Source organism: Sporothrix schenckii (assembly GCF_000961545.1).
Source record: "Sporothrix schenckii 1099-18 chromosome Unknown Cont44, whole genome shotgun sequence".
Classification (NCBI taxonomy): Eukaryota; Fungi; Ascomycota; class Sordariomycetes; order Ophiostomatales; family Ophiostomataceae; genus Sporothrix; species Sporothrix schenckii.
In genome coordinates, this window is record NW_015971145.1 from 1,363,992 (window position 1) to 1,380,137 (window position 16,146).

At 51.1% G+C, this 16,146-nt stretch overlaps 3 protein-coding genes across 3 annotated transcripts; all 3 read left to right on the forward strand.

Annotated features, from left to right (window-relative positions):
* Positions 1–7,297: 7,297 nt before the first annotated feature.
* Positions 7,298–9,412, forward strand: SPSK_08741 (uncharacterized protein; the record flags this gene model as incomplete). The annotated part of the gene is made up of 3 exons (XM_016735329.1): positions 7,298–7,861; positions 7,945–8,170; positions 8,250–9,412. The coding sequence occupies 3 exons, from the start codon at positions 7,298–7,300 to the stop codon at positions 9,410–9,412; spliced, it is 1,953 nt and encodes a 650-aa protein (XP_016587166.1).
* A 1,472-nt stretch (positions 9,413–10,884) lies between these two features.
* On the forward strand, positions 10,885–12,582 carry SPSK_09003 (FK506-binding protein nuclear protein; the record flags this gene model as incomplete). The annotated part of the gene is made up of 2 exons (XM_016735584.1): positions 10,885–10,965; positions 11,128–12,582. 2 exons carry the CDS (start codon positions 10,885–10,887, stop codon positions 12,580–12,582), a joined length of 1,536 nt encoding a protein of 511 aa, XP_016587167.1.
* A 1,014-nt stretch (positions 12,583–13,596) lies between these two features.
* SPSK_08900 (uncharacterized protein) lies at positions 13,597–15,436 on the forward strand (the record flags this gene model as incomplete). The annotated part of the gene is made up of 2 exons (XM_016735486.1): positions 13,597–14,795; positions 14,848–15,436. 2 exons carry the CDS (start codon positions 13,597–13,599, stop codon positions 15,434–15,436), a joined length of 1,788 nt encoding a protein of 595 aa, XP_016587168.1.
* Between the last annotated feature and the right edge of the window lie 710 nt (positions 15,437–16,146).

Sequence of the window (16,146 nt, forward strand, 5' to 3'; positions counted from 1 at the left end):
TGCGCAATTTTTTTTTTAAAAAAAAACTTTAATTTCATGCCATGGAACTGTGAGAACCTTTTCATCTCGTACTACGATGCTCTGACGTCTATCTCCTGGATGTCAGCGGATCTACTCCCGGCGTATGGACTGAATCCAAGGCCAAGTATCAGGAGTGCCACGACACACATCTGCAGAAACTTATGTACGCAACCAGATTCTGGAACACGTCTACTTGTAATGCCTGTAAAACCAAGATGCAACACACGGAAAAGAGAATACTCGTTAACGTGAGTGCCCGTTGAAGCACAGACCGACAGGCAGCTCAACAAATCGAGAAAAGTAGCGGTTGTATACAGCCAAACTGAAAGGTGCATCGGCCCTTCTGTGACGTGATATTTGATGGAGTAATCTTGATACACTTCAATGGCACGACATCCAATGGCACAAATCATCGATCCGGCCATACCATTCTGCGGCCCTTTGTTAAAAGGTGTTCAAAATTGGTAAGGACAATGTGTGCGGAGTACTCCGTTCTCCGTACGTTCTCTGGACGATTCCAAGGAATTGAAGCGGTCTCGTTTTAGTGTCGGGCAACAAGGTACCTTCATTTCCCCTTATTATACGTACTGATTTCTTGTTGATGGTGATCGCTTCTAATTCTCGTACCATTTTTGGCTTTCTGGGCCGGGCACGTCAGGCTCGCCCTTTTTCTTCTTTGTCCCTTTTTCTGGCATTTGACATGGGGGGTAAAGGGGGGCAAATACGAAAACTTGGCGATTCATACCGACTTTACTCCGCAGGGCAACAAGCATCTTCCGTATCTTCAACTTGAGCCTCCGTTTCACCTGTCGCCCGACTGCAAAGAAACCATTCGAATATGTATCTCAGAGGATCGGTTAGTCGGCCCTCTTCCTCTCTGGATTATGATATTACCCGGCGCATCTGTAAGTAGATGCGTCTTGTGTACTCCGCATTTTGTAGCGAGAAGACCAGAGAACAAGAGACGGTGTTTCGTTCTAGTTGTTGAGCCAGACATTTTCTACATCACTAGGCCAAGTGAGGGCTGAACTTGTCAAACAAGATGAAAAGGGGAAACAGCGCCAAGAAGTCCTCTTGCAGGCCAACATGGAATGACAGCTTGATTTTTGTATTCGTTGCTGCTTGTGAGGGGGTGATCAGCGGTGATAAAAAACTCTGTTTTCGTACTTTGTGTTTCGTAGATCAGAAGATTGTGCACTGTCAAGGAGAAGCAAACGAACATAAAAGAAGAAGGCCGGAAGAGGGAATTCTCCTTGTGAAAAAGGGATTTTCCAAAGGAGACTTTGTGGAGACGTTCACTGTACGACATACGACATACAAAATTGGGATTAAGGAAGTAAATATTCGTGGTCTCGCTTAATGTGCTGGGATGGTGTCTCCAGCATGGCCTGTTTCTGTGGAATTTTCACTACCCCCTGGTAAAATAACTGGGAGCGCCTCTGGAAAAGAGTACTTTGTAGCTCCAGTACCGGCAGGGCAGTATGGAGCGGAAGACGGTGCTTTTCCGAACCAAGCTTTCTTAGCTCGCAAAGGCCCCTGTCGTTTTCATTACGACGTTCTGTGTACTCTGGCTGTCTGGTCAGTCAGCCAGAGAACTTCCTATTTCCATTTCTTTACTTTAGGATAGACAAGCTTCACCACGCAACACGGGAGGGCACTCGAATACGTCGATAAAAGAAACCAGGATACTGTGTAAAACAAAAAAAAAAAAGAAATTCACTTGGAGAAAAAAAGGAAAGGCGCAAGGTGATACATGGGCCTCCATCCGTAGTGTTGCTTTACGCTGACCGACAACTCCAGCCATACATTTGCACGAGAATGAAACCGGAGATGAAGAACTTACCCTTTTTACAGCCGCAGAGTACTTCGTATTAGTGCGCCATATTCCAGTCGACTATTTACACATGGCGAGGAAGACGAGTTGGACGTAACAAAACGATATAGCCGAACTGTCCAATTACAAGGCGGACTTGTGGACGGCAGTTATTCTTGGCGAACCCAAGACGAAACAGGAAGAGCGTGCTTTGCCTGTCACCCTAGCTCAAAAAGTGAAATTGACCAGAGTTGCACCAGCAGATTGATACAGTCAAATATGGCAGAATGGGCTGGGCCAAGACCAGTGTCTACTTGGTGTTTTGCCGAACTTGCGCAGTGCGGTGCAGCGAACGTGGAATTGACCAGGAACGAGGCAGAAGGCCAGAAAGTCGCATCTGGATCTCGTGATGTCCCAACAAGACTCGCATTCTATTTGTGCACAGTCATCTACTCCTTACAGAGTATCTACCAACACATAACTCAGCCGCATCGGCTGTAAACAGAAGAAGAAAGCACTACTCCGTAGGTGCCCATACACTGACGATCCCTGAAGTGAAACGACCAATAAAAGAGTACGACTCCCAAGGGCCCCAAGGCCGGCGTGCTGCTCTCTGCTCCTGGGACCAAGTGTGATAAAAATGACCGTCTTGCACCGCCGTTTTGACACAACGCAGCCCGCCAACTACTCCGTAGATGCAATTCACACTTGCCATCTCGTTGGTGTACCACCAAATGGACCCTTAACTGGCAGCACAATGGATCAAAACGGGGATGGAAAGAAGGGAAAAAGAGATGCCATCTAGGAACACATATCCTTGCATTTGCGCCCGACGTAACACGCGGTGTCACCCTGTACTCGAACAGAGAGGCCACCTGGTTCCGCGGAGCATCATGGCGTCACAGGACCGAAGCAAAAAAAGAAAAAAAAAAAGGGCATGCCGAATATCATCTCGACACTGGCCACATGGGATGGGCTGTACGATGCAACCGAGAAGAGTGGGTGCTGTCTGTGTGGGATTTTTGCCAAAGCTTGAATCGCATTTTTTTTTTTAAATTAAATTTGGCCGTGACCACTTATCGCCTTGCAGATTGGGCGCATGGACAAACGTATGGGTGAGCTGCCTCTGAATTTTCCCACAACCCTGTCCGCTGCACAAAGTGATGAACAGGATCATCGTGGCACGTCCATCGGCACCCAGCCACAGCTCGAAATCAATATGGGATCATAAAGATACATCACTGTGCGAATGACGCTTATCTTCCCTTCCCGCCTCTTTGTCCCTTGTTTTGGGTTGTTTGCTCAGCCCGTCGTGTCTTGGGAGCGCGCATCCCCCCCCCTTGTCTCACCCGTGGAGCTTCTAAGCACGTTTATTTGCGGACGCCGTTTAGCACGAGGCACATCTTGGCAGTCGGCGGGAGGGGGTTAAATCCGACTAACACTGGATTTGGGTTGGCTCCAGCATTTTCAAATGGGAAAGGTGGTGGACGATGGAACCATTTCTACGCGCTGGCCCTCGCTCGAACCCACGCCACACCCTGAAAGGGGCAACGCCCTGAACGTAGGGTTGAGGGAGAAGAGCTTCAACACTGGTCTAGACCATCCAGTTAAGGTACGTGTTTTTTGTGAAGGAGTCTTGGCAAGGCCGGCATGCATGCTGGCGGTCAAAGGAAAGAGTTTGTAATTTAGGGCAAGAAGAATGCGTTGTTCGTGATGGTGACGGGACTTGTCGTTCACAACCGGCAATCACAAGCATAAAAGCAAGTACGGCGAGCTTCACAATACTTGAAGCTTTGTCCGCAAATTGAGAAGAGAAGAAAAAAACAAGGAGATGTAGATTGCTTTGGTGCGGCACAACAAGGCTAACAAAACGGAGTTTGCTACATGCCAAGACAAGGCTACTGCTGCACGCAGCCTGCCAATAAATAAGAATGAGAATAACTCATCTGCGTACTAATTCTGTTTTTCGGGTCGAACGCGGTAAGCGATGACACAAAGAGGGTCTGCACGAACCGTCTCTTTTTTGGCAGGGAAGGGGAAGGTAATAAGAAAGGGGGGAAAAAAGTGCATATCATCTGCTGGTGGCCATCAAGAAGCCCTGTTCACATGCTGGCAAACCGTTTTAGTGCCATAGTCGAAACGCACATCTCCGTTGGCCCTGAAAAGCAACGGAGACACGTTCATTACGAAGTAAAGGGTCCTCGACTGGGCATCTTGAGAACGTCGCTGAGAGACACGGTTACGGCGACCATACTTTTCGACGACTGCCCGTCGACTCGCTCAGCCAGCGTGCTGCCGTCCCTCGTCCGTTTCTTCCCCGGGCCAGCAACCTCCATGGCGGGACCCGGATAAGTCGCACCATCCATTTTGGCAGCCTGAAGTTCGTATGGGACCGTTTCTTCGTTGTCAAGCCAGTCGCCGTTTTATTTCTTGGAGCGTCACGATCGTTGTACGTGTAAAGTGGCAGGCGTTGCACTGTGCGATAGGCAGGTGTCACTGCAGAAGTTGGACAATCATAGCCAAGGCCAAATCGTAAAGAAGGGCGTACATCGTACTCGACGATGTGGCATGACGGTATGGTATGCTTTGAGACGTCCCTGTCAAGTTTTCATTAAACAGAGGCAACGCGAAGGAGCGAGGCGGTCACTGCATCATACGCATAGCCGGTGCACATGGCCTGCATGTTTGCTGGTATGTGGTATGCGAATCTGTACTCGCAGAGGTACCGTGGTTCGTGAAAGGTGGTTTCGATCGACTGCATTCTTGATTGATAGGCTCTGGGATACCGACGACGAAAGTGTAAACCATCACGGGATTCTCTTTCTACGCGGGCTCAATCTCGCCGGCAATAAATCGGAACTGGACAACGGAGTAGAATCAGGAGGGAAAGAACGAGTGGCTACGCCGAAGTGACATTGAAAAGTAGGCAAGCACCGTCGCGTTTGTGTGGGGCGAGCTACAAGGAACCAATGTACAACGAGGTACTCCTGCAGCGGCACCACGGTACGAAGTAAAAGAAAGGGAATGATTGAAGAGGAAAAACAAGAGAAATGGTTAGAGACGGATTGGCTTGCAGATTGCGACCGGCGTGGCTTCAAACCCATTTCTCGAGGCGACCCAGCAGCCCCAGCCAAGGACTGGGTGGACATGTACAGGTTTTGTCACAGAGGACGGCAGCTGTCCACTAGCAAGCCGCGAATGTGCGTCGTGGGTCTGTTTAGGCCATTGTATCGTTTGTATCGGTTGTATCATTTTGTCTCGTTCGCCCACCATGCGCACTACCACCCCCGTTGTTACACTTTGTCCAGACAAAAAGAAGCCGCCCTGTTTCGTTCAGACCAAGGCCTCCTTCTCAAGGGCCTCCGTCTCAAAACGGTCATAGTCTCGTCGTGAATGTATCCAAATTGGAAAGGCCACTATGAACCTTTGGTATGCTGCAGTGTGGCGTTGATGGGAGCAAGCTTTGTGCAGATTGATTTGCGTGTGGCTCTTCGCTGCTGGTTCCTTTTCCCATCGCCTCGGAGTCACCATTGCTTTGACATCCTGTCTTGGACCCTACTTCGATCGTTGGCGAGCATTCGACCGGTGAGGAAGTTGCTGCCACTGCCCTTCCTTCAACTGATATCAGAGTTTTACGACACATTCCGTACACATTAGCAAGTAGCATTCAACGCCGCTTGCTTTCCACAACAATATGTCCCAAACTTGGGCTAAGATACGATACTTCACTTGTTCTCTGGCCTAGGATGGCCCTCCGTCCAGCCACCTCTCCTTAAAGACATTAACTAGGCTAGGCCCAGCCCACCAGCCAAACGCCTCCATTCTAATGAGTACAAGACATACGGTGGAAAGGAGCCACATGAATGGTACATCGGCGTACCTGACTAGCGGGGTACTTCTGTCTTTGATTTCCTGTGATGTTGTCTCTGTGGCGCTCCAATGTGTTTACTACCTACCTGCTCAAATGGCAGGGCAAGAAAAGTCGAATCTGACGATTTAATGAGATGAAAGCACATGTCTTTCTGCGCCTTGCATTCTGTTAGATGTTCTACCTGGCTGCTTGCTACCAAAGAGGGAGTACGGGGTGATATGTCGCACAAGCAAAGGCACTGAGAGCAAATTAACAACCAGCGCAGGTAGAAGAAAACGAGAACGTAAGGCAAGAGTGGCAAGCGAAACTGAAAACAACGGCGCTAGCGCCATCGATCTTAGCCCAAAAAGTACGCCATGGAGTGCACTTTGGTCTGGCTTCCGTCGTCATATTCCCTGTCCTCGTATGAAACTGGGCTGCCGGCCCGTGTTAGTCGTTCTGGTGCCGTTCAAACAATATTCCCAGAAACATGTTCCGTCTCCTGCTCCTCGTTTGCTCTCAACGTGGCTGTCAATGTCCGTTTTGCTAATTTATGATTTTTGCATGTCGTACTCCGTGACCCTGTCCCTTGTGTATCGGTCGCTCCTTCCCTCCATGCTTTTCTTCTTTTGCATCCAAACGCTTGGCCCTTGCCCTTCGAATCTACGCTCCACTCGTCTCTCGTGGCCCAGTTTGCCATTTGTTGTAAGGGCTCCTCCGTTTCTTTTTGTAGCATCTCTCGGGCGTCCTCTACGGCGTACGGAGCGTTGCACTATTCTCCTGTGCCATCCCCTTGCGATGCTGCCTGGTCCGTATTGGGGCTGGAGGGCATATTTCGTCTTCATAAATTAAGACTCTTCAGCTGTTCAACATCGTGTCTCTTGTCCTCCTCAGACCAGCTGAGCAGTCTTCTGTTAAACACACCCTTTAGCTTTCATTCGCCTCCCCTGAAAGTCTTGCTCCTTCCCTATTTTCATGTTTCAATGCCCCTCTCCCCGTTCCTTCCTCTTTACTTCCTTCCCTCTTGGCCATATTATCTCTCCCCTAATTTATTGTTTTTCCTTTCACCTTCTTATTTTTATTATTCTGCCTTGGTCTTTATTTTAGCCTCCGTGCATTTCTCTTTGTTGACCCCCTTGCCTCCTTTTGTTGTTGTTGCTGCAGCTCCCCTCTCTCAACCTACTATTCTCTCCACTTGGAACTCGGGCTCCTTCCTTGTTTGTATGTCGACTCGGTCGCAGCTTCCTCTGCAACCAGAAAACGCAACTTCCCAAGCGGCCGTCGTTACTCCTCGTGCGTAATTCTCTTTTGCTTCTCTCAGAAGCACCAAGACGCCGGAGGACCATAATAACGCCTCTTTGATAGCACCGCACAACCTTCAGCCGATCTCGTCTGCTCGCCTTTCTCCCTCCTACAGAACACCTAATTTACGCCGCCGACTTCTTCATACCGGGACCTACAGTCTGTTCTCCTGACGAGACACGCCCTCATCGAGCGTGTTTGCGTGCGGCCGCGGCCTCCTATTTATTTCTTGATTTCGTCCCTAGGAACCACCTATTACGACTTTATCCCTACTTGTTCCTACTCTCGCAGCACCTCCGGACTTCCTAGTCATGTCTCTTTTCACCTGGTGCGCCAGACGGTCGGGCGGCCTCGCCATGATCTGGCTTGGCATCCTCAGCTATTTGGTTATATCACGAGAGTCGGCGGCTTCACGATATGGCTACCAGGCCCAGCCAGACGACAGCTTAAGTGCTCCACGCTACTCGCCCAACGGCGCCGGCGTCTGGACCGTCATCTTCTCATGGTACTGCCTTTTAATTCACGTCATGGTCTTCACATTCCCCCTACGCGCCTGCTGGGCCATCTGGGACCTCACTACTTCGCTCCGCAAGTCTGCTCGCAACAGGCCCCTCAAGGACTACAAGGTTGGCCACCGCCGCCGGAGTTCATCCACGTCTCTGTCCAGTTCCGTGACGCTCACCTCGTCCCGCGCTTCGTCGAGCGCCAACAGCGATGCTGGCGATGCTGACACCGAATTCACTACCGACTCCGAAGCGGACCAAGGCCGTGTTATCCACGCGATTATCATTCCCAACTACAAGGAAGAAATGGACACGCTTCGCGAAACTCTCGATGTTCTAGCATCACACCCGATGGCCCGCAGCAGCTACGATGTATGTTATATTGATTCCGCCATGCTCCATTTCTCACTGGCATGTATTGAAAGACAACGGACTGCTAACGACCGCCCCACCAGGTGTATCTTGCCATGGAGCAGCGTGAGAGCAATGCTGACGTCAAGGCCATGACCCTCATCGCCGAGTTTGTTAAGAAGTTTCGCAGCATTGACTTCACACTGCACCCTGCTGATCTACCCAACGACTGTCCTGGCAAGGGAAGCAATGTCGACTGGGCAGCGCGCAAGCTGAGCGAGAAATATCTGGTCGCTTGCCGCAAGGACGTCATAGTCACCGGCATTGATGGTAAGTCATGGTCTGTCCCTCCATGGAGCATCGGAACTGTTCGCTAACCACTGGCTCTTTTTTTTCGTCCTCCCTACAGCTGACAGTCACTTGTCGTCCAATTTCTTTGCTCTGGTCACAAAGATGCATCTGACTTTTCCGGAAACGGCTACCACGACCCTCTATGCTGCTCCTATTATCTTCGACCGCAATGCTCACAGCGTCCCTGCCATTGTCCGTGTCGCCGACATTCTGTGGTGTGCCGCTGGTCTTTCGGGCCTGTACCGCGGATCGACCATTTCCCCTCCCACATCCGTCTACTCGCTCCCTCTTCAGCTTGTTGACCGTGTTGGTGGCTGGGACTGTGACTCCGAAGCGATTGGCGAAGACCTGCACATGTACCTCAAGTGTTTCTTTGCATTGAACGGCAATCTGACCGTGCGGACTGTTCTTAGCCCTATCAGCCAGACGAACGTCACGGCCGGTGGCTACGGAAAGGGTGTGGGCGGTCTTGTCTCGGACATGCGTGCTCGCTATAAGCAAGCTTTGCGCCACATGTGGGGTGCGCTCGATACCGGCTTCGCCCTCCGCAAGATGGCCGAGCTCTGGCGGAATCGCAAGCAGACGTCGCGCACTTTCCGCCCCCTACATGCCTCTTTGAACGCCTTGACCGACAACTACGTTCCTGATGTGCAACTTGATACCTTTACCGACAGCGTCAGCTCAGACCAGGCTGTTGACAACGGATTCTTCTCTGATATTACATGCGAAACCATCAAGGGACCCAACTATTTCCGCCTGATAGTTCTGTTCCACCGACTCTTTGAAGCCCACTTTCTTCCTGTTCAGATGACCATTCTTGTTATTGCATCGACTCTGTACATGTGGGTGACCGACGGTGCCGACGACATCCACCGCGTCAGCTGGATCTTTGAGATTTGCACGTACCTTCGTACACTCGGCTTCATGGAGATTGCATTCTACCTCTTCATGTACGAAAACTTCCATAAGATTGCTGTCGCCACTCGCGAAAAGGAGATGATTGATGCCGGTCTCGCTAAGGGCATGAACTTTTCGTATCGCACCCTGAGAAAGAACTTTATCGACTACGTTATGGTCCCGTTTGTCGCTCCCATTTACGGCGCGATTCCTTGTGCCCAGGCGCAAATATGCCATTTCTGGACTGTGGATTTGGTATACACCGTCAGCAAAAAGGTCACCCGTCAACGGGCAAAGTCGGCATCCGCCGAAGCCATGGCGTAAGACTTGACAGGAGACGTGCCCAGAGCAGACCTTTCCATTTCCAAACCTTTTGTTTCATTGTCGTCCTTTTTGCCCTACCACCTTTTAATCACAATTTATCGTTTTCGCCATCTATATACCATTCGCTTTCTACCTTGAATCTCGGGAGATGAAGCCCGGGCCCTGCCGTTTTTGACCTACGGACAGCAGCTACACACGTTTACCGTCAAAGCTCAAACAGAGTCCCACTACCATATCCGCCTCGATATTTGTTTCGGGCAGTTGAGTTTTGGCCTCCTTTTCGCTTCTCACCCATACCACATTGTGTACATAGACGGTATAACGTGGGATTATGATGCATGTTATAGCTTGTGCAAGCGATATATAGAATTATGGGCTTGTACATTTTCCCAGTCTCAACTTGCCCCTTTTTTGCTTTCCTCTTCTTCACCCTATTTTCTTGTTTTCACCCCTTTCTGGTTTGATCAGGGCCCATGGAGTTCTTGGAGCAGATCACAGGCCGGACACGGTCCAGCATACACTCGCTACCTTTGAGATATTATTCTCATTTTCGACTGGTTGGAAAGACACATCACGGACAGACACCAAACGCAGCGGTGTCGATTGGGTGGCGCACGCAGGAAAGAAAACCTCAGCGGTGCCATTTTCTTCCCGATAATACCTAATAAGACGCATGTAAATAAAGAACCAACTTCTTATGATATCCATAGCGATCAGCATTTATTTCTAAAAGAATGCTCTGCGATAACTATGAGACGACATAACATTTGTGCAAAGTGAAGACGGATGGCCCATCATAGCAAATAATCACGTGTAAGTGGTGTGGCACCTTTTGCACCGTCGTCTCCTGGTCACTTATCGATAAAGACGTTTTTATTCTGTTTGGTCACCGCCTTTTTTGGCTGTGCAACTGAGTTTCCAGGGGCAAGAAGCTGCTAGCAGCGAAAACTCAAAAGGTAAAAGTGGACACCACTCTTTACGGCTCTGGCTCCTTCATATTCTTGAGGCTGTCCAATCACGACGGGCGAACTAACCCCACCACATGCTCCTCCAATACGCGGTGAGCTTGAAGCCTTGCCGAAACAGCGGTTTCTGCCATACGACCGTCTGTAAACCTGCAAGGCGGCGGGCGTCGCTAATTTTTTTTTTAGTTCGTTTTTTCTGCCAGAAGAAAGACTTTCCTGGCCAACCAGAAGGCGCCAGGACCCACTTAATTTTTTTTCCTGGCCTGCCGTCGCCTCGTTACAAGAAGAAAAAGATTTACAGTTTTTCCTGTCGCTCAAGCTCTTGTTCGTTTTGACCTCTTTTTTTTCTTCGTCTCTTTCCTTCCTTTGCTTTGCATCTTGATTTTCTTTTCATATTTCGCATTTGCAATCATTCTCTACCCTTGCATAGCTGCCTAGATCTGTACATCTGTTCTTTGCAGTCACTATCTTTCATTTTCACCCTTCACAACCACACAACACATCACAATGTCTCAGCAGGGCGTTTTCGGCCTTGAGGTGCCGCCTGGCGGCGTTCTGATCCCGGTCGGCCTGGACCTTCCGGCTACGGTACGTTTGTCTTTGGCGTTTTCTTGCTGCAATGGCGGGCAATTGTAGCTTGCGGCCACTGCGGTCGTTGTTGTCGTGCAAGCTGCGATTGCGTTTTCGTTTACCAAGGCTCGCCGTTTGCCATCTTGTAATCCCACATACTAACATTGCACCCCGCCGCAGATTCACATCTCCATGGCTGCTCTGGATCCCACGGCCGAGGCCGAGGCCGACGACAAGGGCAACATTCCGTCTACGGGTCGCTCGACCCTGCGCATTGTGCGCCGCCCCATTGACTTGTTCAGCGAGGACAGCGATGAGGACTCCGACGATGAGTACCTCCGCAGCATTCTTGCTGGCAGCGATGACGACGAGAGCGATGATGAGCCCAACGGTGGCCCCAGCGACCCGTCCAAGGCCCGCCGCAAGCAGGAGCTCCGTGCTCTCCTGGCTGCTGCCGAGGCCGAAGACGACGAGGATGAGGATGAGGACGAGGATGATGAGGACGAGGACGCTGAGATGGCGGATGCTGCTGCTATTGCCAACGGCGCTTCCAAGAAGAAGAGCAAGGCCACCAAGGCTGCCGCTTCTGGCAAGGGCAAGGAGCCTGCCACTGAGGAGGATGACGAGGACGATGAGGACGAGGACGATGATGAGGATGAGGATGACGAGGACGAGGACGATATTCCGGTCCTTGAGGACTTTGTTGTCTGCACCCTGGACACCGAGAAGACGTACCAGCAGCCGCTTGAGCTGACCATTGATCCCGGCGAGACTGTCTTCTTCTCTGTATTTGGCAGCCACACCGTCCACCTGACGGGCAACTACTTTGTCGATGGCGAGTTCGACGACAGCGATGAGGAGGATTCGGACGACGACGACGACTACGACCTGCCTCCCGATATTGACCTGGAGGAGCTGGACAGCGACGAGAATGACGAGCTCGATGAGCTCGACGAGATCGCCGGCCGCATCGAGGAGGTCGACTCGGACGAGGAGGTTCCCCAGCTGACCGACGCCAAGAAGGGCAAGGGCAAGAAGCGCCCCGCTGAGGATGCCGAGCCCAGCCTCGACGACCTGATTGCCAAGTCGGGCGCCGACGAGACCAAGCCGAGCAAGAAGCAGGCCAAGAAGCTCAAGAACAACGACGGCGACGCCGTCGCCGCCCAGGAGGAGAAGGACAAGAAGCGTGTCCAGTTCGCCAAGACCCTTGAGCAGGGCCCCTCCGGCTCGACCGTGAAGGAGGCCGCTGCCAAGAAGGACGCTGGCAAGGACGCTGGCAAGGACGGCAACAAGGGCAAGCTTGGTGTCAAGGTTGTCCAGGGCGTCACCATTGACGACCGCAAAATCGGCTCGGGCCGCGTCGTCAAGAACGGCGACCGTGTTGGCATGCGCTACATTGGCAAGCTCGAGAACGGCAAGGTCTTCGACTCCAACAAGAAGGGTGCGCCGTTCTCCTTCCGCGTTGGCAAGGGTGAGGTCATCCGCGGCTGGGACATTGGTATTGCCGGCATGTCGATTGGCGGCGAGCGTCGTCTGACCATCCCCGCCTCGCTCGCCTACGGCTCCAAGAAGCTCGACGGCATCCCGGCGAACAGCACTCTCATCTTTGATGTGAAGCTGCTCGAGATCAAGTAAACCCGCCAAACACGCAACTCAAAAATACTTTTTCTGAAACATAACAAAAAAAAATGGAGCGAGAAGAGGAGACACGACGAGGAGATGATGCCAGACGCAAAAGACAGAAAGGTGAGGTAAGGGAACAGCACAAAGACGGACTTCCAGGCGTCCCTGTACTATAATTGCATCTGCCTGCTTTGCCCGTTCGGTGCCTTATCTGGGTTCTATCCTTTGCTTCATTACTTGCTTGTGTCTTCCTCGCCGTTTGTGTAGTTATTTGTTTACTAGGCTGCATTGGTCATGTTTTCCCTATGGTTTTCAAAATTGGGTTGTTTATCGTCAGTCTTTTGCTGTTACACTTTTATGCGTCTGGCCAAATGTGCCGTTTTCATAGACGTTGTTTGTTGCGGTACAAACCTTTCCTATATATTCATATGTCATTATTTGTTGTCATTTCTATAATATTGCTTCATTAACGTTTTGTGTCTCGCGGCATGTGTTTACTAGCGCATGTATAATCTAAACGAACAGCATTACTGTGCTGACTTCGATGTCTGCTAACGTCTTCATAAAACGATACCTGCAATCCCGATGACAACAGTGTGAGATGGTGGCTCGCTCTTTCCATGGCTGGTGATGCTAAGCCGTGGAAGATACATATCGGTAAAGCAGGAAGGTGCAACACTCCGCACTGCGTCCATGTCTTTATGTGTTCGTCGTAGTTCCCCTGCCATTATTTGCTTGTTTTGATTTCGCTGATACTCCTTTTCGGCCACTTACTGTGCTTGTCTCCTGATCCTGACCTTGTTCATTTACACTTTCCACATTGTCGAAGCATCGAGCCGCGACACCGGCTTCGTGGCCACTCTTGCGATTGTCTACTGTATTTTTCTCCGTTATCGTTGTTGCCTATATATTTCATTATTCCAAGTCGAATCGCTTCTTATCGTGCTCGACGAAAGATCTCTTATGCAAAATCGTTATCACACCCACGACAAACCCCAGAATCGCCTCCCCCTATCATCGCCCATAATGGACTCTACGAAAGACGAGCCCTCTCGCCAGAATCGCACTTTCTCCGGAAACACAACCAGCGTGAAGAAATTTGGACACTTGCTCGCATTCGCTCGTGCCCCAGTGGCAATATTCCGAGACCCTACCTGCAAGAAGCGCTCTGTATCAAGCCCCGTCGCTGTCTTGCCTGGGCCCGCAGCCCGGGGTAGCTATTACATGAAATACTACCAGTGCAACAACTCGTTTGTGATTACCAAACCAACAGCGTTCGACCTGCAAATGCCCAGCGCTCCGCAGTCGTCCGAGTCAACCGCGACGCCGACTAGCGGCAGCCAAACGCCGCCTTCAAACAACGGTGCGTCTGACACGCAACCATCGACAAACGGATCGCCACAGCTGCAATCGGTCAACATCAAGAAAGGCGAGCCCATGGTAGACATTGATATCGACAGCAAGAGCATCTTTCCGACGCCGACTCTTTCGACTGCCAATGTCGACCTTGATGTCAAATTGGCGCCTCCCGTCAAAGATCCCGTCAAGGCGGTCACGGTAGAAAAAGAGGCTTATGTGCCGGTGTTGTCTCCGCCTCGAGAGACAGCCCTTTCAGGAGTTCGCCCTGGGGACTGTCGTCTGAACAATGGGCCAAATGATTCAACCGCACTTATCACCATACCTGATAAACCGGTCGTTCTGGAGAGGCCCTCGGTAGTAACTGTGGAGCTGGCTGCTGCAGCCAAAATATTTCTCGAGATACACTACAATGAGCTCCTCCGTGGGCCGACACCCCGGGCTCTAAGGGCTTACCATGTCGAGACTCAGCTTGTCAACGCAAGGAATCTGACCTCTGGGGGGCGGCAAGCCTATCTCGAAGCATTTTATCGAGCAGAATCCTTCCACTTGAGGGAAAACCGCATTCTCAAGGCAAGGAGCACCCGGTCTCTCCTCTTAGATGAGGGCAATGGACCCTCTCTTTTGCATGCGTCAATATGCGCAGCCGACTTTGAGATGCTCAAGATCCTCGGCAAAGGAAGCTTCGGCACCGTCCGGCTCGTCCGTGAAAAGCCGACCGCGTTCGACAGTCCCGCGGTCGTCAAGGAAAAGCGCAAGCAGGTGTACGCAATGAAAGTCATCCGCAAGTCAGAGATGATTCGTTCGGGGCAGGAAGGCCATGTACGGGCCGAACGTGACTTTTTGGTCTCATCCGAAGGATCAAACTGGTGAGTATTTTGCGCTGGTGGTCCAGGTACGAGCGCTTCTAACAATTTTAAGGGCTGTGCCACTGATTGCAAGTTTCCAGGATGTCGCCAACTTGTATCTTGTCATGGAGTACATGCCTGGCGGTGATTTCCTCGGTCTGCTTATCCGAGAAAACATTCTCGACGAAGCAGTTACCCGATTTTACATTGCAGAGATGATTCTTTGCGTTGAAGAAGCACACGCTCTGCAGTTCATTCACCGAGACATCAAGCCCGACAATTTCCTGATCAGCGCATCAGGCCACTTAAAAATCTCAGATTTTGGCCTGGCATTTGACGGCCACTGGAGTCATGACTCTAAGTACTACAGCAGCACACGATACTCGCTGCTTCAGAATCTTGGCATTTATGTACCGGGCGATGAGTTGGACCGACAGAAAGATGAGAGTGTCGGAAGGCCCGGGACGATGGTATGCAGCAGCAGCATGATGTCAAGCTTGGAGAAACACCAGCGACCGCCAGATGCCGACAACAAAGAGCCGATTCTCCAGTGGCGGAACAGATGCGGCAACCATTATTCGGCGACAAGCATCGTCGGCACAAGTCAGTACATGGCGCCAGAAGTCGTCAGGGGAGAAACCTACGACGGCCGCTGTGATTAGTGGAGCATCGGTGTGATCTTCTACGAGTGTCTTTACGGCCGCACGCCGTTTCTCTCCGACGAGGGCAGAAAAGAGACCAAGAAAAACATTACTGTGAGCTTCTTTCTTGGTCACAGGAAGGAGCACCAGATTGTTACAATTTTTCTGACAATCTATTTAGAACCACGAAACTTCATTTACCATCCCGTCTTGGCCGCCAGTATCACGACGATGCCGACAACTTCTAACTGCCTTGGTGACCGACAAGTCTCAACGCCTTTGTTCGAAACGGTACCGGCTCAAGGATACAGCCATCTCCGAGCTGGAGCGGCTCGATTCCCGAGACGGCTCCACCGTCATGACGGACAATGGCAGCACAACCAGCCGAGATGGCTTCGGACTCGCGGCCGGACGCAGCATAGCTCGGCAATATGTGTTTCCCTACGATGCCGAAGATATCAAAGCACACAAGTTCTTCAAGGGACTGCCATGGGAAAGGCTGTACATGATGCCACCGCCATTCGTACCGAAATTACGGACGGAAGACGACACACAATACTTTGATGATAGTTTCAAATCCGACACCGATGGCAGCTCCGAGTCTGCGTCAGAGGCAGATAAGAACGAAGCCGCACGCGCTCCCTCCCCTCCCCCAAAAGACGACGACTTCATGGAAAAGGATTATGCAGCAAAAAATAAGAAGGAAATGGCAGACAGAATCGACGAGGCGC